Source organism: Schistocerca gregaria, chromosome 1 (assembly GCF_023897955.1).
Source record: "Schistocerca gregaria isolate iqSchGreg1 chromosome 1, iqSchGreg1.2, whole genome shotgun sequence".
In the NCBI taxonomy this organism is placed as follows: Eukaryota; Metazoa; Arthropoda; class Insecta; order Orthoptera; family Acrididae; genus Schistocerca; species Schistocerca gregaria.
Genome location: NC_064920.1, coordinates 578,333,059 through 578,357,220, shown reverse-complemented (window position 1 = coordinate 578,357,220; position 24,162 = coordinate 578,333,059). Strand labels below are relative to the sequence as shown.

Here is a 24,162-nt window from a genome sequence, read left to right as displayed (position 1 = left end):
CCAGGACGCTTACCTGGGGAACACCTGATATCATTTCAGTTTTACTCGATGATTTGCCGTCTGTTACTACGAACTGCGACCTTCCTGACAGGAAATCACGAATCCAGTCGCACAACTGAGACGATACCCCACAGCTCATCAGCTTGATTAGAAGTCGCTTGTCAGGAACGGTGTCAAAAGCTTTCCGGAAATCTAGAAATACGGAATCAACTTGAGATCCTTTGTCGATAGCGGCCATTACTTCGTGCGAATAAAGAGCTAGCTGCGTTGCACAAGAGCGATGTTTTCTGAAACCATGCTGATTACGTGTCAATAGATCGTTCCCTTCGAGGTGATTCATAATGTTTGAATACAGTATATGCTCCAAAACCCTACTGCAAACCGACGTCAATGATATAGGTCTGTAGTTAAATGGATTACTCCTACTACCCTTCTTGAACACTGGTGCGACCTGCGCAATTTTCCAATCTGTAGGTACAGATCTATCGGTGAGCGAGCGGTTGTATATGAGTGCTAAGTAGGGAGCTATAGTATCAGCGTGATCTGAAAGGAACCTAATCGGTATACAATCTGGACCTGAAGACTTGCCCGTATCAAGCAATTTGAGTTGCATCGCAACCACTAAGGTATCTACTTCTAAGAAACTCATGCTAGCAGATGTTCGTGTTTCAAATTCTGGAATATTCCATTCGTCTTCCCTGGTGAAGGAATTTCGGAAAACTGCGTTCAATAACTCCACTTTAGCGGCACAGTCGTCGGTAACAGTACCATCGGCACTGCGCAGCGAAGGTATTGACTGCGTCTTGCCGCTTGTGTACTTTACATACGACCAGAATTTTTTCGGATTTTCTACCAAATTTCGAGACAATGTTTCGCTGTGGAATCTATTAAAGGCACCTCGCATCGAAGTCCGTGCCAAATTTCGCGCGTCTGTAAATTTTAGCCCATTCTCGGGATTTCGCGTTCTTCTGAACTTCGCATGCTTTTTCCGTTGCCTCTGCAACAGCGTTCGGACCTTTTTTGTGTACCCCGGGGATCCGTTCCATCTCTTACCAATTTACGAGGTATGAATATCTCAATTGCTGTTGCTACTATATCTTTGAATTTGAGCCACATCTCATCTACATTCGCATAGTCAGTTCGGAAGGAATGGAAATTGTCTTTTAGGAAGGCTTCTAGTGGCACTTTAGCAGCTTTTTTAAATAAACGGTCTAAGGCGCTGCACTCATGGACTGTGCGGCTGGTCCCGGCGGAGGTTCGAGTCCTCCCTCGGGCATTGGTGTGTGTGTTTGTCCTTAGGATAATTTAGGTTAAGTAGTGTGTAAGCTTAGGGACTGATGACCTTAGCAGTTAAGTCCCATAAGATTTCACACACATTTGAACATTTTGAACAAGTTCAGAGGGTTCTGCGAAGTCAGATGCCATCTGCTGTGCTATACTAAGGAGGTACCTGCGTGCCCTTACAGCCAAAAAAGGTCCTCTCTCCATGGTATCACAGGTGGTTGGTCCTGTCGTGGCTTTTGGGACACAGTTTCGGTCTCTAAAAATTGCCCCCACGTCCGATAAACTACAGAAAGATTCACAATAAGACCTAGGGCCACATCAGTTTGCAACTGTCCTGCTTCCATTCTTCCTCTAGCCCTCCACCACAGAGAGTCTGGTAGGCGTCTTCTATGTGCCCTGCTGCACCGTTTGCGACTGTATACACAGCTATTGTAAACTACCCGGCAAATATTACCCCGTTTGAGAGGTCCCCTGACGCCGTCGCTGGCGTGATTGTCCTTTGACCGGAATTCCATCTTCCGTGCAGGACACAATCGTATGGATGATTGTATCGTGAATGAAACACAGGACGGGGAAATAGCGGCTTGTTGCTTTGATTTTGGACACCAGCGTACGTGAATATCAAGCGTCACATTCAATGTACGAGGGCAATCCAGAAAGTAAGTTACGGTTGATCGCGAAATGAAAATCACAGTGAAAATCAGAAATGTTTCATTTGTAACAGTTAGCTACACCTTTCAGGTACTTCTCTACGTAGCCGCCGTTCTGACTCAGACATTCGTCGTAGCGTTGTACCAACTTTCCTGTACCCTCATCATAGAAGGCAGCCTCCAGTGCTTTCCGCCAATTCTCTACGCTGGCCTAAAGCTCGTTGTCTGTGCCAAAATGTTGTCTTCATAGCCAGCGGTTCGTTTGAGCAGAGATGAAACTCAGTGGGAGACAATTACGGGCTGTATTGTGGGTAACCAAACATTTCCTATTGAAACGATGCAGGAACATCTTCATTGCCCCTGCAGAATGAGGCTGAGAATTGTCTTGAAGAAGAAACCGCACGACAGCTATGTAGTGTTGGTTGCATAGCTTCATTGGAAAATTCTCACCACGCCCCCGGACTTGGCGGGAGACACTATTTTCTATAAATCTTTACACGCTCACTAAGAGGTCAGTCATACTAGAGACACTGCCCAACACATCTTTGCAAAGCTTTATCGGATTTTCATAGTCGTTTCCATTTCGCGGCCGATCGTAACTTGCTTTCTGGACAGCCCTCGTATTAGACAACGTCATTTTATTTCAATGCTGTGACGTGGGGCTCAAGACACCACACACGTACAGGGGATAGGCGAAACAGTGTGAACGGTGGTGGTAGTAATGAGGCAGTACAATCAAGGTGTGAGGAGAATGCAACTGAACTGCAACGTCTTCCCTGGCCAGCGCAGTCCCCGGACATGAGCATTATCGAAGACTCCGGAGCAGATTTCCGCCTCCTCGTCACTTTAGGAGTGAGAAGAGCTTCTGGTCGAAGAGTGGCAGAACATTCCACTGGAGACTATACAGTTATTATATGCCAGTGTTCCAAGAAGAATCGCAGCTGTATTATGGGCAAGCGTCACATTCAATGTATCAGAGAAGATCATTTTATTTCAAAGCTCTGACATGGGGTTCAAGACACAATACACGCATGCGGGATAGGCAAAGTAATGTTAGCCCTGTACATGCTGGGGAATAACGTTCTTCAGACATTCACCAAACACATATCCTTCCATCGGATTGCAGTAGGGTAGACCGTTTTACATCACTCCAAATCCCTTGTTTCCAAACATCGCCTGTACGTTGTAGGTCAGTACAAGTTCGTTCAAGACTAATCACACCAAATCAGAACTGATGTCTAATTTCCTCTGTACCATGCACTCCAGTGATGATAAAAAGAAAATTCTCTGTGGAAATTACAGTTGTCTCACGAATTTAGTTTCCTGGCTAACGGTGTACTCTAAGCTTAGAGTTGTCAGTTTAAACTATCGACGTACGGAAGAGCGTGCGCTTCTCTCATGACAGACCGCAGACGACAAAGCGGGGATTCAACGAGCAATACAACGGAAAGGGATCGTTTTCACCGTGATGTGGGGAAGCATCGAAATGGCTGTACGTAGGGGATTCACGCGTTCATTGTAGACCCGAGGGGTGGTGTGACCGCTCCATATGCCACGTTCCTGATCTGGGCTTTAGCTACTTGGGCGACAATCCTCGTCCGTACTGAGCTGCACCTGGTGAAGACGTGCGCTTCTTGGACTGGCAGTGGGGCCGCCCATTCAAAAACATATGCACAGCGTGATCAAAAGTATACGGACCATCTATTAGTTGACATTAACATGGAATGTGTCCATCCTTCGCTTTTATGACGACTTCAGTTCTGCTGGGGATACTTCCAGTGAGGCCTGAATGTGTGTGCAGCAATGGGAGCCCCTTCTTCCTAAAGAGCCACAGCCAGAGCAGGTAGTGACGTTGACGCTGAGGTCTCGAGCAAAGTCACGTTATAACTCATTCTGAAGGCGTTACATTGCTTTCAGCTCGAGACTTCTGGCAGGTCAGTCCATTTGCAGAATATTACTGTCGACATTGCCTCACAGATGCTGCTTTATGACAGAATCAATTCTCATCTGATACAAACAAACATCTCCTCCGAACTGTTTCTCTACTCTATGCAGTATATGATATGATACTTGGGATGGAAGTCATTACAGCAAAGACGTTTTTCGTCGCGGCGAGACCTTTTTACGAAATTTCAGTCACCAACTTTCTCTTCCGAATGCGAAAATATTTTGTTGAGCCCAAGCTACATATGTAGGAATGATCATCAAAATAAAATAAGAGAAATCAGAGCTCGAACAGAGAGGTTTAGGTGTTCGTTTTTCCCGCGCGCTGTTCGGGAGTGGAATAGTAGAGAGATAGTATGATTGTGGTTCGATGAACCCTCTGCCAAGCACTTAAATGTGAATTGCAGAGTAGTCATGTAGATGTAGATGTAGATGTTCATCTACTACCGTTTAGCAGTTTCTTATGAGCAGTAAAGGGACCTCAGACTAATCAAGCGAAATACTCTCGTACTGTAACACCACCTCGCCCCAACTTCACAGTTAGCACTATATATGGTCGGAGATAACATTCTGCAGACATTCACCAAACACATATTCTTCCATCAGATTGCAACTTGGTATAGCGTTATTCATCAATCCAGATCACTCGTTTCCAATCTTATACCAGCCAGTGTTGTCGCTCTTGACCCCACCTCAAGCGTCGCTTAGTACTGACTATATAAATTGTGTCTTATAAAGAGATGCTCGATCATTGTACGCCAAACGTCTTAACACCCTACACACGCCACTGTGCTTTCTCGACTGCTGGTAGCACTTTGCAACTCACGTGTGATTCATTCCGCTGACTTCAATAGGTTTTACACAGCCACCTTCCGCAATGGACGACGCTCCCTGTCTGTCAGTGGATGAGATCTGCCTGGCCTTTACTTGCCAGTGATTGTGGCACCACGTTTCCACTTCGCAGTCACGTCACCAACAGTGGAACTGAGCAATTTTAGAAGGGTGTCTGATGGATTTATTACTCGGGCGACACATTTGAAGTTCTAAGTCTAGGGGAGTGGTGACCTCAGATGATAAGGCCCATAGTGCTTAGAGCCATTTGAACCATTTTGAACTTCCTGATGTGTACACTCTCCGAATGTTAACTGTATATCTCTCAGTGTCGCACAGGGTCTCCATTGTAACGTCCATCAGAAGGTCTCGCTCTTGCTAAACAAGCCAGCGACGATATACGCCGCTCTCTATTAGATCTTCTCTGTGTCTTCCATTAAAACAGGCCATAATTACGCGATAATCGTTAGAAACGAGTATTCTGAAAGTTCGGCATCCGTTTCTCCTCTATCTTTATGTGATAATTTGACTTACGGTCGCTCTGGACTGTTACTCCAACGTTATTTACTTTCGTATCGGGGTGTCAGGAAACTGATCAGATTAGGTACCCAGCTACGGACTGCAGTGGCAATGAGTGTCGATTAACAGGTCAGCAGGGTCACGAAACCAGGTGGACGCACGGCGTAAGTCACAGAAACAGCAGTTCCCTAGAATCATTTATTCCGTGCGAAAAGTACAGCAGCCTTAGTGTTGTAAGGCGCCGGTAAGAGACACGAGGCCAGGCTGGTCTCGGTCGGTGCAGTGCCCTTATCTCTTCAAGTGACCTGTCCTGTAACGGCCAGCGCGCCGCCTAGCCCCGTCGAGCAGGCAGCAGCTTGGACGAAGTTACGGTTCCACCAGCACTGAGGCCGTGTAGGGCAGCGTCATGCCTGGGCTAGGCGGTTGGCACGCCACTGTGAGGATGCAGGACTCAGTGCGGAATGCACTCGAGCACGCAGAATTGAGCCGAGGACCCCAGCGCAGGATGTAGGGGCGGTGTTGCAGTAGCAGAGTATGGCCTCAAAAGGCAGGTGGCGGCTAGGAGGAGAGACCCAGGGGTGAACATGAACCCTAATGTAGGCACGATGAAGTCGGTAGTAGTCATCCGGCACATGGTCCTCGGCTGGAATGCACCATTTCGACTCCCAGCAGCATCAGGCCTAGGCGCAGTCGGTAGTTCTACAGCTAGCAAAAACAGCGTCCAGTAGAAAGAACTAGATGGCTCATTTCAGATGGATGATTGTTGGATGCAGGTGGAAACAGACAATGCCTAGATGGAACGGGCTGTATTAATGGGTGCCATCACTCGTCGTCACGTAGACCAAGGAAGTGTCCCAGTGGCGGGTATGGACATGCGGTAATCCAGACTGCCATCGTTATAGTCTCCTCCCGTACTTCTGCAGCGTCAGTAGTGTTGCAGTCCCAACAGCGGTTGTCGAAGATAGATGTGTTGTAATTTGTTGCATTGTGAGGACCAGGCAGCGATTCTGGCTGTGTCAGCAGACTCTTCTTGCAGCTTCTTGCAAACGTACGCCCTGCGGGCTTTCTACTCCACATTTCTAGAGCTTCTTGGGTTAGCATGTGGTGACATATTCTGCTAACCTGGCCACGAGTTTTTAACATCCAAGTAAAAGAAGGTCTGGTACAATAGTTTGGTTTGGTACTTTTCCCAGAGATTTACAGCCAATAATTTACTCAAACTCCAATGGATCTCTTCAACTAATTATGTACGTTACATTTATTTACTTTCGGGATCAATATCCAGTCTGTGCATAAGTCATCGGTTCTCTGCAGTTCTTTCTTCTGGGTACAGTGATGTATTTAAATTTTCAGTGGAGTTACTGAAAATGTAATTCGTGTTTTGAGTGCTGAAGACAATATGACAGAAACTATGTGTGCGTGCCTGACGGTGTGTGTTGCTTTGTGCACTGTGTAAGCTATCGTTATCAAAACGTTTACAAAGCGACTTTTTTCTTTTCTCAAATAGTGCGTAGCTGGCCGTTATGGTCGAGCTGTTCTAGGCGCTTCAGTCCGGAACCGCACTGCTGCTATGGTCGCAGGCTCGAATCCTGCCTCGAGCATGGATGTGTGTGATGTCCTTAAGTTAGTTAGGTTTAAGCAGTTCTAAGCCTAGGGGGCTGATAACGTCAGATATTAAGCCCCATAGTGCTCAGAGTTATTTGAACCATTCGAATCAAATTTTGTGTTCCCACAGGGTTCAAAAAATTCAAATGGCTCTGAGCACCATGGGACTTAACTTCTGAGGTCATCAGTCCCCTAGAACATAGAACTACTTAAACCTAAGTAACCTAAGGACATCACACACATCCATGCCCGAGGCAGGAGTCGAACCTGCGATCATAGCGGTCGCGCGGTTGCAGACTGTAGCGCCTAGAATCGCTCGGGCACCACGGCGGCTTCCCACAGGAAACTGTATCCCTGAGCTCGTATGAGTTACTGTTTGAGAGCCAGAAAAGAAACGTTATTCTCCTCTCCGTTACGGTTCAATATTTCATAAATATCATCCACGTTTTCTACTAAAGTACGATGCGGTCAGTAAATGACGAAAGAGGAAAGCGCTCGATCTGATGGGAGTTACTTGTCTGTCTGCATAATCACCTCGATATATTGGGCCGCACGTAAGGCATTCTGTGTATTATTTTGATGTTCTGAAAATGTGCTTTTGATTTTGAAGTTATTTTAATCACTTCTGATGCTGTTTCCTTGATCTCGATGGTCCCCGTGAACGAAATGATAAATGGAAGGCTATTCTGAAGTGAAATAAATTTACTACAAAAGCTAGTTGGTTTATGGAAATCCTGTTCGCTTGTCCTCTATGTTTGGAAAAAAAGTTAGGAATTGCTCTCTGCTTCTGTTCGTAGCAGCGCGCCGCAGCAGTAGATGAAACTGATTTAACTGTACGAACATATCTTCTCTATATTGTGGCAGAGCAGTTCAATGACAAATTTGAAAAGCTGGTTCCACGAATAGTCTAAGCACCACAGTATTATAAGCCGATTACCGCGTGTCATACACAGCCGCCACGGTAATTATGAAACACGTACAACTGCGCTACATGAGTAACGACAGCGGAGCGAGGAACTGAGATGACAAGTGGCGCAGCGGCTTAATTAATTGCGTGCTTATCGCGACTCGGCTGTGCACTCGCGAGCCGCGCGACAGGTTTGCGACGCTTTTTCACTGCCGCTGCTGCGACACCGCGGCCGACATTCTTCGCTCAGGCGATCGCCGCTCGTGCGGAACAGGCTGCCCCCCGCCCAAGTTCGGTCCGCGTCTCTCTGCCAGCTGAGATGGAAGCAGGTGACGAGACAAGAAAACCTTGCCAGGGAACTAGATAACGTGACTCGAACCTGTTTGCTACACAACACAAAGATCCACGCAAAGGTGTATGTGTATTTGTTCATGGTAGGACAGAAGAATCTCTTTCACATCATCAATACGAGATCCTTCTTCCGACGCACTGTTTGTCTGTGCGAGTCCTGGTATTATAAAAAAAAATTATAAAATATTTGTTTCTGTGAGAAAAGACTGCACTATAAAACATAATAGTTTTCAGATTTTACCGGAATTCGTTTCAGCTGATCTATGAAAACCACAGAAAATCTATATCAGGGCAGAGCAACGAAGTGTATTGATGAAGAAATTAAATTCGTATCCGGGAGGACCGTGTTCAAGCCTTCGTCCAACCGACCTTATTCAGATTTCCCTGATTTTTTTTCTTTTCTTTTCTAAATAATTTGGGGCGAGTGGTGGGATGCTTCCATCAGAAACGCTAGAGCTTCACCATAGTTGCTCTGTCCAATAAGATTTTAAAATTCCTCTCTAGGATGGGCGAATTTATATTAGCTCGTCTTAAATATGCGACCCTTGTACCTCTTCGTCTGTAAAGAGCTGCCAGTCTAAACCGTAATGAGACAGTCGCAGAGAAGAAGCAACATTTACCCAAAACCCAAACTCCCTCTCCAGCGAAGTATACGCCGTTGTGAAATTACAGCCAGAGCGCCCATACGGGACATTACTGTCTTCGACTATAATCTAGCTAGAAGTTTCACCAACATTTATATTTTTACTCTTCAAAACAACATAGAATACATTATAACAGCCATGTCTCGCTATAGTATATTACTTTAAGTTGTTCCCACTCTACGGTCGAACTCATCCACTTTGTCGCATTTTTTTAAAAGAAAAGAACCCATTTATGTTGTTACTTACGTATACCTTTAGCTTTACCTTTGTTCACGTATTATGAAACTTAAATATTGTTTTGCTTTCAAATATTTTGACTCCTTTATAAATGAACGCTCACAGAAGAAACATCCACCAAGTGATGAGATGTGTACAAGAGCAAGGACAAGGGCAACCGGCCAAGGTTACAAAGAAAGAAAGAGTCGAATAGGAATTTATAAGCATTTAATGGAATGACAGATCGAGGACCATTTAGGAATGTTCAACCCGGTGGTGTAAACATAATTTCTCTAGCAATTTTATTTCGAATTTCTTCAAATTTCAGCTACGATGGAAACCATTAACGAAACTTCCAAGGGAAAAGAAAGTTTATGACAATTATTGCTAACATACTGAGGAACCAGAATGTAGAAATATATTTCAGCTGCCGTCAGTAAAAGGAATTGATAATATGCTCAGAATGGCAGAAATCGGTAAAAACTACTCCTGTTGTAAAAAAACGGTCCTCCTCCTTACTCGTGAAGGCATGGGGATACAGTGAGGACCGCCTTTGCGCCAGTTAGATCTGGGCGAGAAGAGGAAACCTCTCTCGGCAAAATGACGTGACAGCGCCTATGTCTCACCAAGAAGGCGTTGGACGCTGCCCTCCTAGGTAGTTGGCAGCGGCTCTTTACTTTTTGAAGAGTGCGCCGGGACGGTGGCGCCATTCAACCCATAAAAGGCCTGACCGGTGCCATGTCCTACTTATTGAGTTTGAGTTTCGAGTCGGACCAGCAGTTGCAGATTCATCTCCGTTGTGGACGCATCTTGCTACAGGTATTTAACCCATTGCAATTAGTAGCAGTTTAGCTGTCGATCATCTTGTACAGAACTCACCGACATCATTGGGTTACGCTGGCCTATTCGTCTGCTCAGCAAGTAAAAAGTATCTCAGGCTACGAGCACAATCCCATGGCGTCGTCCTTTGACATTTTGATATGCTCTCTCTGGTTAGTATCCCCTCTCCGCCCTGATCGTAGTTTTGCATACGAAGCTACGGTTTCAGTGCACATGTTCTGTGTCATCTATCGTTTCATAACATCAGTGAAGGCTGATCTTTAAATATTGTGTTTCGATTAATTCTGGTTTCACACTATATCAATGTTTTCTTGTTTATCTCCATTCTTTGCTATTAGAGTTGAGATTTCCTTCTGCCTCTCCCAGCACTGAAACAAAACAGGGACCTCCTGCAAATATCTACCTTTCCAGTGCCTTAAACTGTCGATCAAATTAAAACCCTGTCATCGTCTTAACATTTACGACATTTAAGAACTGGGGTAAGAGTCTTATTTTCGCTGTCAGGGGTTGCAAAGAGATGCGGAAGACAGCAGGATGGAGTAGCTGCAAACGACAATACTTCCACCCCTAAAATCCTTGACGGTGACGTTTCGTTACATTGTGTTCCGTTCTGTGATGTCCATCGTGTACTGACCTTCATGTGGGAATTAAAACAGTAGCAAGTCAGAATGACAGTCTCCAGGGTCTGAATGCAGAAGAGGCAAGGTAAAGGGCAGACAAGATGAAGTACTGAACACGTGGTATCATTTGTGAAGTTTCACAGTCGAGCAAAGAGTGAGCGACGGTACCTGATGGTGGCGCAGACGGCGGGAGTGGGCGTGGCGGCGGCGACGGCGGCGACGGCGGCGCACAGCAGCAGCCCCAGCAACAGCGTCTGGCCCAGAAAGAGGTGGCGCCGGCTGGGCGCCGTCTGGCGCGCCTTGCACACCACGAACACCTCGAAGCCCAGCATCAGCAGTGCGCTCACGCTGCACACCACCAACAGCGGCACCACCTGCCGAACGCCTGCAGCTCACTAACCTGGCACTCCTCTACAGTCAAATAGTGCGCCTTGCACACCATCAACACCTTGATACCCAGCAACCACAGTGCTCTCATGCTGCACTGCACCAGCAGCCACACTACCGGGAGAATTCACGACAGCACACAAAGCTGGCAGTCCACTAGAGTCAAATGCCGCACCTTGCACAACACGAATACTTCAATCGCTTGTTCAGTCGATTATTCTTCAGTTAGTTTTTTCAGTCGATTGAAACAGCAGAATGGAAGTGTCCTCTGAGGCATTGTCAGGTGTATTAATGTTTTCCTTCACTCACCAAGTTTAATGTGAGAGAACCGACTGACACACGTCTCTGTCCGTTTCTACCCGTTATATGAGTGTTTTCCACTCAGTCTATGGGTTTGAGTGGTTTTATTTACAGACCTTCTCAGATTTTCCAGTTATACATGAACCATGTCTAGGATTGACAAACTTTTTCACACGGAAAAAAAGTATCTTATTTCTACGAAATGTGAATAAGACGTAAATTTCTAGAAATAAAGTATTTTCAAAATGTACGTATTTACTTATTTAAATACAAATTTTAGTACTTCGGGCATTAAGTATCAATTTTTGGTTGGTTTTAAAAGTCCAATATCTCATTCTGCACAGTTAATTTATGCGTATATAAACGAACAAACTCTTTTTAACAAGTTTTTATTAGTTCGGTTCCTTGTCTGTTTGTCCGGTTCTAATTTTGTAGTTGATTTATAACTGTCTTCGCGATAAGCTAGACAACTAAAACTTTCAACATAACTCAGGACTAGATGACGCTTGAGTATTAATTAGCTTTCGAATGGGGTGTGGCTCAGAGCACTTTGTTTTTTGGTCTTTTTGTCTGTTCGTAACAAATTTTGCAATTGATCTTAAACTAACTTCCCAATAAGCTAAAGACTTTAAATTTTCAGCGTAGCTCAGAACTGGATGACAATGCAACATTAGCTCGCTTTCTTTCATTGTGTGGGGGAGAGAGCTTGGTGTACCATTGCTATTTTCTTGTTTTCCTCTTGCAGTCGCGCATGTTTCCCAGGTAAGAATGATTGCCACTAATCTTCCTTGTGAGCTCGATTCTCTATAATTCTTATATTGGCGGTCTTTTCGCAAGATATAGGTGGGAGGAAGAAATATATTGTTGACTCAGTTAACGAGAAACTGAAATAAACCTGACATTTACCACATGTCTCTGTGTCGTAATCTCATTAAACTATTTGAAATCAATTGAAAAATTTCACACGTGCAGGACTAAAAAGCAGAGTGTAACTGTTTAAATAAAACACTTTTTAAGAGGGATTAAAAAGTATTAAATAATCTAGTCTGACCCTATGCAGATAATCCTGGGCATTTGTGCTTGTGAATTTTTAATAGCTATGACAATACTTGTAAAAGTTAAAACGTAAAACATGGGGCACATGCAGCAGATAATAGTAAGGAGTGTGGAGAGTAACTGTCGTTGAGAAGAATGACAGAAACATTCATATCATTTGAAGTTCAATAACATTGTTAACGACTTCGGTGAACTATTCATATATCGCTTACCTTTTGTATACGTCTCACCTTTTTCATTTTAAATTTCACAAGTTTTGTCATAGATTCAAAAAATTCAAAAGCATAAATTTCCAAAACTGTCTGTATGACATTAAAAATATTTATATGGGGCTAGGAGAAATTATTTAATACATTTTAGTCCGTTTTAAATACGTTATTATATTAACATGTGTTTTATTGAAATAATAATTTTTTATTTAAATTCTCCTGAAACTCTACCTCTTTCTTCCGGCCGGTTGGCATCCTACATTGGCACGCATACGATGGAATTATTTTATTTGTGACTCTATCAATTGAATTTTAAGCATATTGGAAGTACTTTTCGCAAAAAATACGTACTTTTCGAATATTTACTTTGAATTTCTTTGCTTAATGTAGTTTCATAATATCAGTCATTCATACAGATATTATACACACTTTAAAAAAAGTTTTGCATCACCTCGGTTCAGAGAGTTCCGGAACCTGTACAGAAAATTGGAATAGAGATCGACATAAACATCATTTACGCCCTCTTTATTGCTCATGAAAACCACAAATTGCATGTTGTGCCTCCATACAGCGAGACCTTCAGAGGTGGTCGTCCAGATTGCTGTACACGCCGGTAGCTCTAATACCCAATAGCGCTTCCTCTTGGACTGATGCATGTATGTATTCGCCGTGGCATACTATCCACGAGTTCATCAAGGCATGATGGTCCAGATTGTCCCACTACTTAACAGCGATTCGGCATAGAACCCTCAGAGTGGTTGGTGGATCACATGGTCCATAGAGAGCCCTTTTCATTCTATCCCAGGCATGTTCGACAGGGTTCATGTCTGAAGAACATAGTGGTCACTCTGGTCAAGCGATGTAGTTATCGTGAAGGAAGTCATTGACAAGATGTGCATGAGGGGGGCGCCAATTGTCATCCATGAAGGCGAATGCCTCGCCAATATGCTGCCGATATGGTTGCACTATCGGTCGGAGGATGGGGTTCACGTTTCGTGCTTCGGCCCCACGTAATGCCACCCCAAAACAGCAGGGAACCTCTACCTTGTCGCACTCGCTGGACAGTGTGTATAAGACGTTTTACTGACCGGGTTGACTTCAAACACGTCTCCGACGATTGTCTGGTTGAAGGGATATGCGACGCTCACCGGTGAAGACAACGAGATGCCAATCCTGAGCGGTCCATTCGGCATGTTGTTGGGCCCATCTGTACCGCGCTGCATGGTGTTGTGGTTGCGAAGATGGACCTCGCCTCGGACGTAGGAAGTGAAGTTATGCATCATGCAAGTTATTGCGCACAGTTTGAATCGTAACACAATGTCCAGTGGCTGCACGAAAAGCATTATTCAGCATCGTGGCGTTGCTGTCAGGATTCCTCCGAGCCATAACCCTTAGGTAGTGATCATTCACTGCAGTAGTAGCCCTTGGGCGGCCTGAGCGAGGCACATAGCTTTGAGAATGAGATTTTCACTCTGCAGCGGAGTGTGCGCTGATATGAAACTTCCTGGCAGATTAAAACTGTGTGCCCGACCGAGACTCGAACTCGGGACCTTTGCCCGCGAAAGGCAAAGGTCCCGAGTTCGAGTCTCGGTCGGGCACACAGTTTTAATCTGCCAGGAAGTTTCAACATCGCTTTGGTTCACTCCGAGACGCCAGGACACTTCCCTTGCTGAAAGCCCTTCCTGGCACAAAGTACCATTGCGGACGCGATCGAACCGCGGTATTGACCGTCTAGGCATGGGTGAACTACAGACAACACGAGCCGTGTACCTCATTCCTGGTGGAATGACTGGAACTGTTCGGGTGTCGGATCCCCTCCGTCTAATAGCCGCTGCTCATGCGTCATTGTTTACATCTTTGGAGGAGTTTTGTGACATCTCTGAACAGCCTGAGGGACTGTGTCTGTGATTCAATATCTAAAGTCAACACCTACCTTCAGGAGTTCTGGGAAGCGGGGTGACGATAAACTTTTTTTGATGTATGTATATCGTACTGAATGTATCTTGAGGACCACACCTTACTCAGTCATCTGATTTCTCCCATTCATATATTATTACTGTGAACCATATATAAGGCTTCTTTGTTTTCATCAGGCTTTTGATACATCATAATATACTTACAGTCTTATTTGCTTCTATTTAACCCGTAGATATGAACAAAAGTTTATAAATATCAAACTTTGCACTTTCTTACAACAACACAACAATCTCGACGATGCATAAAAAGGTTATCTCTAAAGGTAAGCTTATGTGTTTTGAAATGTGTCTGCGTACTAGTGTTAATATGTAGATGTTTTTCGTGTTGTAAGCGTTTGGGTGTCGTGTAAATGATGCTGAAATGATTAACCAGCTAAGCTTTCGCCTAGCCGATTGTGGAGAAACCGCGTAAAAAACCACACACGGGCTGAATGGTAAAAATGATTCAAAGTAACGGGGCAAACGGAGACGGTTCTCGCCTTCCCGTGTCTGACACGCAGCGAGCAGTCACATTTTTAAAATAATACAGTATAGTTGCTTAGTTGAATTGCATTACAACATTTGTATTGTTGTTTAACTAAGCTATGGGAGTGCCCGCTAAACATTACTATGAGCGTAAATATATTTCAGTTAATTAGCTCGCCGGCCGTGGTGGCCGAGCGGTTCTAGGCGCTTCAGTCCGGAACCAAGCGACTGTTACGGTCGCAGGTTCGAATCCTGCCTCGGGCATGGATGTGTGTGATGTCCTTAGGTTAGTTAGGTTTCAGTAGTTCTAAGTTCTAGGGGAGTGATGACGTCAGGCGTTAATTCCCATAGTGCTCAGAGCCATTTGAACCATTTGTAGGCACAATAACAATGAGAGAATAGGGCACCTACGTAAGCAGACAGAGATTCATTTTCTCTCGCTTCGTACGCTACGCTATTAATAGTGATACGAAGAAGTCCCTGCCATATACTGGATAGTTGTTTGCGTAGCATAAGTTAAGTATAGGTTATTAGTTATACAAAAAGGTACTGATTACATGGTCACGATTTATCAAAGTCTGTACTTTCTCTTAGTATTTCGTAATTTCAAAAAAACTTTTCGTGAATGTCCAAAGTACCTGTTGTCCCATAAAGATGGCGGTACTCTCAAGTAGGAAGTAAAAATTTATTCGCATAAAGGGCAGTAGGTAGAACCAGCTATCAAGTTTATCCTTAGAACGTCCATCAAATGGTATCGACGGACGACTGCAGTGACTCCCAGTATTCTGCGGTCAACGAATACAACTTTCACTATCCATTTATCAGTAAATACTTTTACATCTACATGATTATGCTGCAATTCACAATTAAGTGCCTGGAGCAGGGTGCAACGAACTACCTTCAAGTTACTTCTCTGCAGTCCCATTGTCTAACTGCAATCGAGAAAAATGAAGATACAGATCTTTCCGTGCGAGCTACGAATTCTCTTACTTTATCATTTCTCCCTATGTGGGTGGGAGCGTATAAAATATTTTCGCATACGTCGAGACCTTACCAGTGATCTGTAATAGAAATACGACCTGCCGACACAGCCGCCTCCGCATGTGGTTTGCTGTCGAAGTGCAGAAGAGAAGGCGCATTCACACCACCTGCTGTCCACAAGGCGATTGTTCCTACGTTGTTCCCTAGGAAGATATTAGCGAACCGTCTCGGTTGCGTGGAGACGTGATACCGTCGGAGGGTATGGCTCTGCTGCCACTGAGAAAGGACAGAGCGTTAGCAGGTGTTTGGTAGATTTTAGCAGTATGAGGGTGAAAAACTAAGTCGCCAAGAAATACAACGTTAAACACCAAGGAAAGGACATTTGTAAACAGCAGGGGTGTTTTTAGGATGAATGCTGGCTTCGAAACTACTGCAAGAGAGAGCAGAAAGGAGGACTAAAATCCAGAACTATGAAGAGAAACCGCTTGCTTCATCCTGTGACATTTGCGCCACATTTCACTCCATGTTTTGTTATGTTTTATGATGCGGTATATGAAAGGTTAACGCAGCTATAAATTAGCAAAGAGTGGCGACTGGTAAAGAGGAGATGGCCATGAAACACGGGGAAGGTGGTCGAATTGAAGTAGTATCTCGCTGGAGCGTATAAAGAGAGCGGTGATTCACCTACTTGGCTTGGCGCGTTGGGCGTAACTTGATTATTTATATTTACTATTGAAATGTTTGTGCAGAATTCCAACAATGCATATGACATTACTCACACTGATGGCTTTCTAATAATGCGTCCAGAAACTCTAAATTCATGCCCAAAGCTGAAGTAAAGATTAAATTTAACGTCATAAACCTTTCCCTGAGGGAACCGACAAACATAAGCGCTCACTGAACCGGGAGGGCAAAACGGTAGGCTAGTCTTCGACTGTGTTCCGACTGGCAATACGTGCGCACCGCGTACATTCTCAAGTTTGCGTAAAAGTGAATTAATTCTTGAATTGCCCCAGAAAAAGTTTGTCTTCGATACCTGTACATTCATCAAAACCATGTGAAGATATTTTGTGACTATAACGGTACTCGTTGAGTGATGTTTCGAGCCCGCAATCTTTGATGAATACATCACTTTTAGACTGACTCTTAAGTGATGTATTATGATAAGAATTCATTTCCTGATTTTATGATTGAGATATACAAAAATCAGGCGGCACCCCTTTACTTTGAGACTTTTAGAATAGTGGTGTTGAGATATGCCGATTTGCCATACCATTATGCAGTCATTACTTGTATGTTAGAATCTGCAGCTGACAGAAGAAAAGGAATGAGGATATCGATGCAATTTTAGAAGACACAAGGTAAGTAAACCCAACCTTCTGTACAGCCAAGGAAGAAGACCATCTCATAGCGAATTGATCGACATTTCACAAAGAGCAACTTGCACTGTAAGCAGGTCTGACACAGTAATCTGTCAGGGCAAGAAATTCCATATTTCATCACAGTTATTTAACGAATTAGGTAGTTGGCCTAGGAACCGCTGCACTTCGCATCTCTGGTTTGAACTGTCAATTAAACGGTGTGTAATTGGCATGGCATGAAGATTTTGAACAGTGAATATTACGTTTGAACGTTTGGGAAACAGCCATTAAACAGCGTGTAATTGTCATGGCAAGAAATGTTCTGAACAATGAATATTAATTTTAAACTTTGAAAACAGCCATTAAACAATTAACACTAGGTACGATAAGACTACCGTGTGTGAATTTCGGTAACTGCCAGAAGACAGCGAATAACTCCTATGGTAGAAACTACTTTGGATAATTAATATTGCATGGGACAAATTTTATTACATTGAACATTGAACATCAGAGGTAACTCTGATTTTGAACTGTTATTGAGGAAAACGTTATTATGAACAGATATTTTAAATATTTCTGCCTCTTAACAGATTTTAATGTGGCAAAGTTAATTATAAACTATGAAAATTAGGAAATAACATCACTTTAATGGACTGTGACAGCGAGGCTTTTTGAAAGGCTGTAGACGTAGATGTCATTTTGCAAGCAGTGCAGGATTTGTAATGAACTAACTGCGACACAGAATGCACGCCCTATGAGATGATGTGTTGGCACTGTAGACAATGGACGTGTTCAGGCGCTATCATGGTACAGTGAGAATTATTACGGACTGCGCGTGTATGATAACTGTCGAGATGTCGACGTGGTCATGGAGAGTGAAGTGGACCTGAACGGATGCAGGCGGCTTGCGTGTTGGATGGCTTGAGAGATACTGTGAGTGCAACAAGGGCAGAGCGCACTACCGGCAGCTGGCAGTCATCTGACCAATCAGCGGTCTCAGTGGCGTCAGGGAGGCGTGGTCGAACGCGGGACCGACTCCAAGAATGGCAGCTTGCAGAGGCACCTCACTGGTTACTGGCGTGGGCCTGGTCGACTAAGCAGATCGACGTGGACAGTGTTGCTGCAGTGTATAACTTCGCAGTAATTGACGTAAGTTGTACGGAAAAAAAAATCGCAAGACCAAGGTGTTGTGCGACATAAACGAAAAAATGATAGGCGTGTTTTTATATCTGGAAGGTGATGCCTATTCAGATTTCGCCCCTGTCGCAGTAGTAGTGCCACTATGAGGATGCAAATCACATTTGCTGTATATACGCTGTAACGGTCATGGGCATTACTTACCTTTGAGATTGGACGTGGTGAGTTGATGTTAGTCCAGAATGCTTTTAAGGCGACAAAGATGGAATTATCAACACCTCAGTGAGTTTGAACGAGGTCGAGTAACAGGAATACGAGAAGCTGGTTCAAAATGGTTCAAATGGCTCTGGGCACTATGGGACCTAACTTCTGAGGTCATCAGTCCCCTAGAACTTAGAACTACTTAAACCTAACTAACCTAAGGACATCACACACATCCATTCCCGAGGCAGATTCGAACCTGCGACCGAAGCGGTCGTGCTGTTCCAGACTGTAGCGCCTAGAGCCGCTCGGCCCCCACGGCCGGCCGAGAAGCTGGATGTTCCTTCGACTGTTGTTGTGGAGCAATATTAATGGACTGTGATAGCAAGGCTTTGAATTTCTGTAGACGTTGATGTCATTTTTCAAGCAATGAAGGATTTGCAATGAACTCAATTGCCACACCGAATGAGCCGTTCTATGAGACGATGTGTTAGCACTATAGACAATGGACGTGTTCGGGCGACATTATGGTACAGCAGGAAGACTTGGCAGTAGCCAATGTACATGATTTCTGAGGTCACGAGAATGTGCAGTCGCTAGAAGACGGGGGTCCGGAAGACCACGTGGCACTACGTAGAGGGGAGACGATCGTAATCAGCGTATGGCTCTGACGCATCCTGCTGCATCTGCAGCAGCCATTTGAGCAGCTGTTAACACCACAGTGACACAACGAACTGTTTCAAATCGGCTACTTCAAGGAAAGTTACGAGCATTCCACTGAACCCTAACCACCACCATTTGCGTCTTCAGTGGTGTTAAGCGAGAGTTCATTGGAGAGCAGGGTGGAGGTCTGTTGTGTTTCCTGATGAAGCTGGTTCTTCCTCGGTGCCATTGATAGCCGTGTTGGTTAGAAGGAGCGATGGGCTCTAACCAACCTGTCTGCGTGCTACACACACTGGACCTACATCTGGGGTTATGGTCTGGGGTGGGATTTCGGATGACAGCAGGAGCACTCTCGTAGTTATGCCGCACACCCTGACAGCATAGTTGTACGTCAGACGGGTGATTCGACTTATTGTGCTGCTATTCATGGGCAGCAATCCAGGGGATGTTTACCAAAAGGATAACGCTCTCTCACATACTGATGCTGCAACCCAACATGCTCTACAGAGTGTCGATATGTTGGCTTGGCCTGCTCGATGAACAGGTCTGTCTTCAATCAAGGCACTCGTAGAACATCATTGGACGACAACTGTAGCGCCATTCATAACCAACATTAACCGTCCCCATACTGAATGATCAACTGTAACAGGCATGGCACTCCATCCCACAAACTGACATACGGCACCTGCAAAACACAACGGATTCACATTTTCATGCTAGCATTCAACATTCTGGCAGTTACACGAGATAATGTAGCAGCATATCACATTTGCTGTGTCATATCTCGCGCTTATAGTAACGTTTGATCTTGCAATGTTAATCACTTAAATATGTTACCTATACAAATATATTCCCAATTCTACATCAGACATTTTTTGGTGTTGGGATTTTTTCCCGTCAATGTGTTTGCATTATTGTCCAAGAAAGGAACTATTGTTCTAGTTTACTGGAAATTCGTCTTGGAATTTTAGGACTTATAATTTTTGTGATTTACAAATAACCGCTATTGTAAATCACGCAAAATGAGTTCTGTTAGCGAAAATACAGGTAGTGAGATTATCACTAAAGGAAGTGTTGATAATCACGAGGACGATATTCGTAAGTTGGTTAATAATGACAATGATTCTCTACTCGTCTACTGTCTTGGAGTTAATCTCACGATGTAGCATATGACTATATTGTTGAGGTAAGTGGGGAACAAAAGGTTAACGACAGTGTAAGTCATGCTCAATCAACAGAACTGTCAAGCAAAGATGATGAGTTTAGTGTTGGAAAACAAGAAAATATTAGCCTTAGGGACTTATTACTTGAAATGAGACGTATATCCGAAAGATTTGCGTAGGAAAATTGATGATAAGATTGAACAAACTAATGGGACTTTGGGTAGGAAGTTAGAACAAATTAACAACATTATGAATGATGAACTGGCCAGCTGAACAAATCTAGTGAAGAGTTGAGACAGGAATTTAAGACTGAATTGTCTAAAAAACAGTGCATTAAAATCTGGGAGAAACACTAAAACTGATCGGCTGAATAAATGGGAGGAAAAACAAAGGGGGAATTATCAGAAAGAATTAGCAGCAATGTTAATAAAATCTAGGAACATGAAGACAGGGAAGACAGAAAATCACAGAGACAATTTTAGAGGGCGACCTGGTAAAGGTAGATGTGGATATGGTTCTGAGCACTATGGGACTCAACTGCTGTGGTCATTAGTCCCCTAGAACTTAGAACTACTTAAACCTAACTAACCTAAGGACATCACACACATCCATGCCCGAGGCAGGATTCGAACCTGCGACCGTAGCAGTCCCACGGTTCCGGACTGCGCGCCTAGAACCGCGAGACCACCGCGGCCGGCGATGTGGATGGAGTCGAGGGGGGGGGGGGGGGGGGGTGGATACCACAATAATAAAGGACATAATAAAAGAGAGGCTGGAAGGCGGGAAGTAACAATAGAGCCAAAAGAAAGAAGTAACATGAGACAAATGGAAAGACCAAGTCAGAAGAATTAGTTAAGGGAGTAAAACGGAAGATTAGCATGATGTGAGTAAATTTTTTGACGTTATTATATGAGCCATTACTATTCACTTCAAATGCTGCACAAAGCATTATTGCAGTTCGACTGAATCACTTTCCTTTTTTTATCCGGGGGATGGAACAGAAATTAATACCCAACTTACTTTGCAAGTCCTTTATTGTGGCTGACAATAAGAGCTTCCAAAACCTGCAAGAAGGACAACCACCAATAATGAACAGCAAGAAGGCTGAGATGGTAAACTGGTTGAATTCTCGTGATACTACAGAGCGAGAAGGGAAACGCGAGAGCTGATTTACACGCTTTAATAAAAAGTGACAAGCTAGAAAATATGTTTAGTGTAGACCAACTTTTGTAACATTTATGGACATTCCGATTTTGTGGTAGTCTCCAAATCACCAGGTACTAAACGCAGTGAAAATTAAAAGAACGCGTGCAAAGTTTGTGTGGGTGCCAAGATCGTTACTTTTAAGTTCGAGGGTGTTTGGGAGACAGTTGAGATAAAACTTCTGCCAATTACTGAGATAGAGTAGGCAGGAGTTTCAGGTAAGTGGAAGATGTCAAAAAGAAATATACGAAGAATGGCGAATTAACGAACGAATAGAAGTTCTTGTGATCTACGATATATTGAGCCCACCCAGCTAGCCGCGCGATCTAACGCGCTGCTTCCCTAGTGGGAAGGCGTGCCGGTCCCCGGCACGAATCCGCCCGGTGGATTAGTGTCGAGGTCCGGTGTGGCGGCCAGCTTGTGGATGGTTTTTAAGGCGGTTTCCCACGTGCCTTGGCGAATGCGGGCTGGTTCCCCTTACCCTTATTCCGACTCAGTTACTCTGTCGGCGATTGCTGTGCACAACACTGTCTCCACATACTCCTGGCATGAGACGTTCCTGGGGAGGGAGGGGGTAGGGGGTTTCCACTGGGGGCCGAACCGCACAGTAACCCTGGGTTGGGTGTGGGGCGGCGGTGGGTGGACTGCTGTGGCCTGTTGTGGGGTTGTGAAAAAACTGAGCGCTACAGCGGGACGAAGCCTTTCCATCCTTTCTATGTCCCCAGTTCCAATACACAATTCATCATACGCAATACGGTATATTCTAGCGATGTCGACGACACCGACGGTGACAATGAATCTCAGCGCCTACTTTTAAGGTGACGTATAGTCTCTATCGGCACACCAGTTATTGTGTTTACCTTATCTAGTCTCCCCATCTTTAACCAGCAACTTGCAGCTCTGTATTTGATCGTGATATCTATGGGACTTAGTCCGAGCACCACACACAGTGCAACCTCTGAGACGAAGCCGAAGACTGCAGATATCCCAAGTAGGACACTTCCCAGCCTTCGTCTGATCGATGCTTTGTTGGTGGCCACGTTCACTAGCTGCGAAGCTGAGTACTGATTCGAAGGACGCACAGAGGTATGTCCGTGTGACTGGTAGAGGTAATCTGTACTGTTTTGAATTTAGCCTCACCAGTTTGCGTAGAATTTTTTCTGCTTTGTCTTTTGCCAGCCTTGTGTGTTCGTGGAAATTCAATTTTTCATCTATGTGTTCCCCAAGACTGCGCATAACGTGTACTCATTTGATGTTTGTGTCCCCAATTTTAACCGAAGCATTCCTTTGGAGTGATCCTTTCAGTAATGTGTATGTTGTTTTGTTTCCATCTATCCTGAGTTCATTTTTATGACACCATTGTGTAATTGTTTGTAGTATTCCACTGGCTTTCTCTTCTAACTGGGCTCTGCTGTTTGCAGTGATTACAACTACTAGGTCATCTGCTTAGGAAACAATTCTGTCTCACCTATCATCCCCATCCAGAAGATGTAGGAGGGGTTCGATTGTCATGTCCCAGAAGATAGGGCCGCAGATCGACTCTTGAGGACAGCCTTTGATAATTCTTTTAAAGGGGGTAGGACGTCAAACGGGCCGACTTGGAACAGGAGAGGCACCACAGGACATTTTAATATCCACTGTCTATACTTTTACAAATAAATTCATGAAAATTTGTCAGCATGACCAGGAAGGATTCAGAATTCACACTCATAGCAGTGGAAGTTCGAAAACATAACGAAGTAATTTCTTTTACATATAAAATTTCATCATTTTTTTCACATACTAATGGCAGCATTTGTTGCTATAGGTACCCTTTTCTTCATAAGTAAGAGAGATGGTCCGATGAATTTTGCACAGCATACAAACCATACTTAAAGGTGTATGAAACTCTAGAATTTTCCAAATCTATTAAAAACTGTCGTAAAAATTGAGGTAATTAACTACAAAAGTTGTGTTTTTTTTCTAAACATGAAGTTTAAAATACAACAGATCATTCTTTTTTTCATAAATTAAATAAATTCTAGAGTTTCATACACCTGTAAGTATGGTATGTATGCTGTGCAAAATTCATCGAAGAATCTCTCTAACTTATGAAGAAAAGTGTACCTATAGCAACAAATGCAGCCATTAGTGAGTGAGAAAATGATGAAATTTCACACGTAAAAAAAACATTATTTTGTTATGTTTTCGAACTTCCACTGCTATGAGTGTGAATTCTGATTCCTTCCTGGTCATGCTGACAAAGTTTTATGAATTTATTTGTAAAAGTATAGACACTGGAAATTAAAATGTCCTATGGTGCCTCTCCTGCTCCAAGTCGGCCCGTTTGACGTCCTACCCTCCTTAATTACTTTCCGGCTGTCCATCTTTATCGTACATACATAACCCAATAATACGATTGTCTGAAAACTCGCTAACTGTAGGTAAGAAATTCTGCGAAATATGCCTTTATGCAGAGGCTTTCGCTGTCGAATTGTCCCTTTCCTAAGGCGCAGCGGCCTTCCAAACGCGGACGCCCACGACTACCATTGCCCCTCCTCTACAAAACTGCACAGCTAGGAAGCGAGCTGTTTGTACGCCCTCTATGTTACGAGATTAGTCGAGAGTGGTCACCCGCGCGCGTGCGAAGGAGGGAATCACCGGTGAGCG

At 44.1% G+C, this 24,162-nt stretch overlaps 1 protein-coding gene across 3 annotated transcripts in view; it reads right to left on the bottom strand.

Annotated features, from left to right (window-relative positions):
- LOC126356808 (uncharacterized) overlaps positions 1–24,162 on the bottom strand; it is a 477,415-nt gene that overhangs the window by 64,715 nt on the left and 388,538 nt on the right. For all 3 annotated transcript variants that reach the window (XM_050007398.1, XM_050007399.1, XM_050007400.1), the window contains exon 5: positions 10,580–10,785. In XM_050007398.1, coding sequence (XP_049863355.1) covers positions 10,580–10,785 — 206 coding nt within the window. The remainder of the gene's footprint in view (positions 1–10,579; positions 10,786–24,162) is intronic.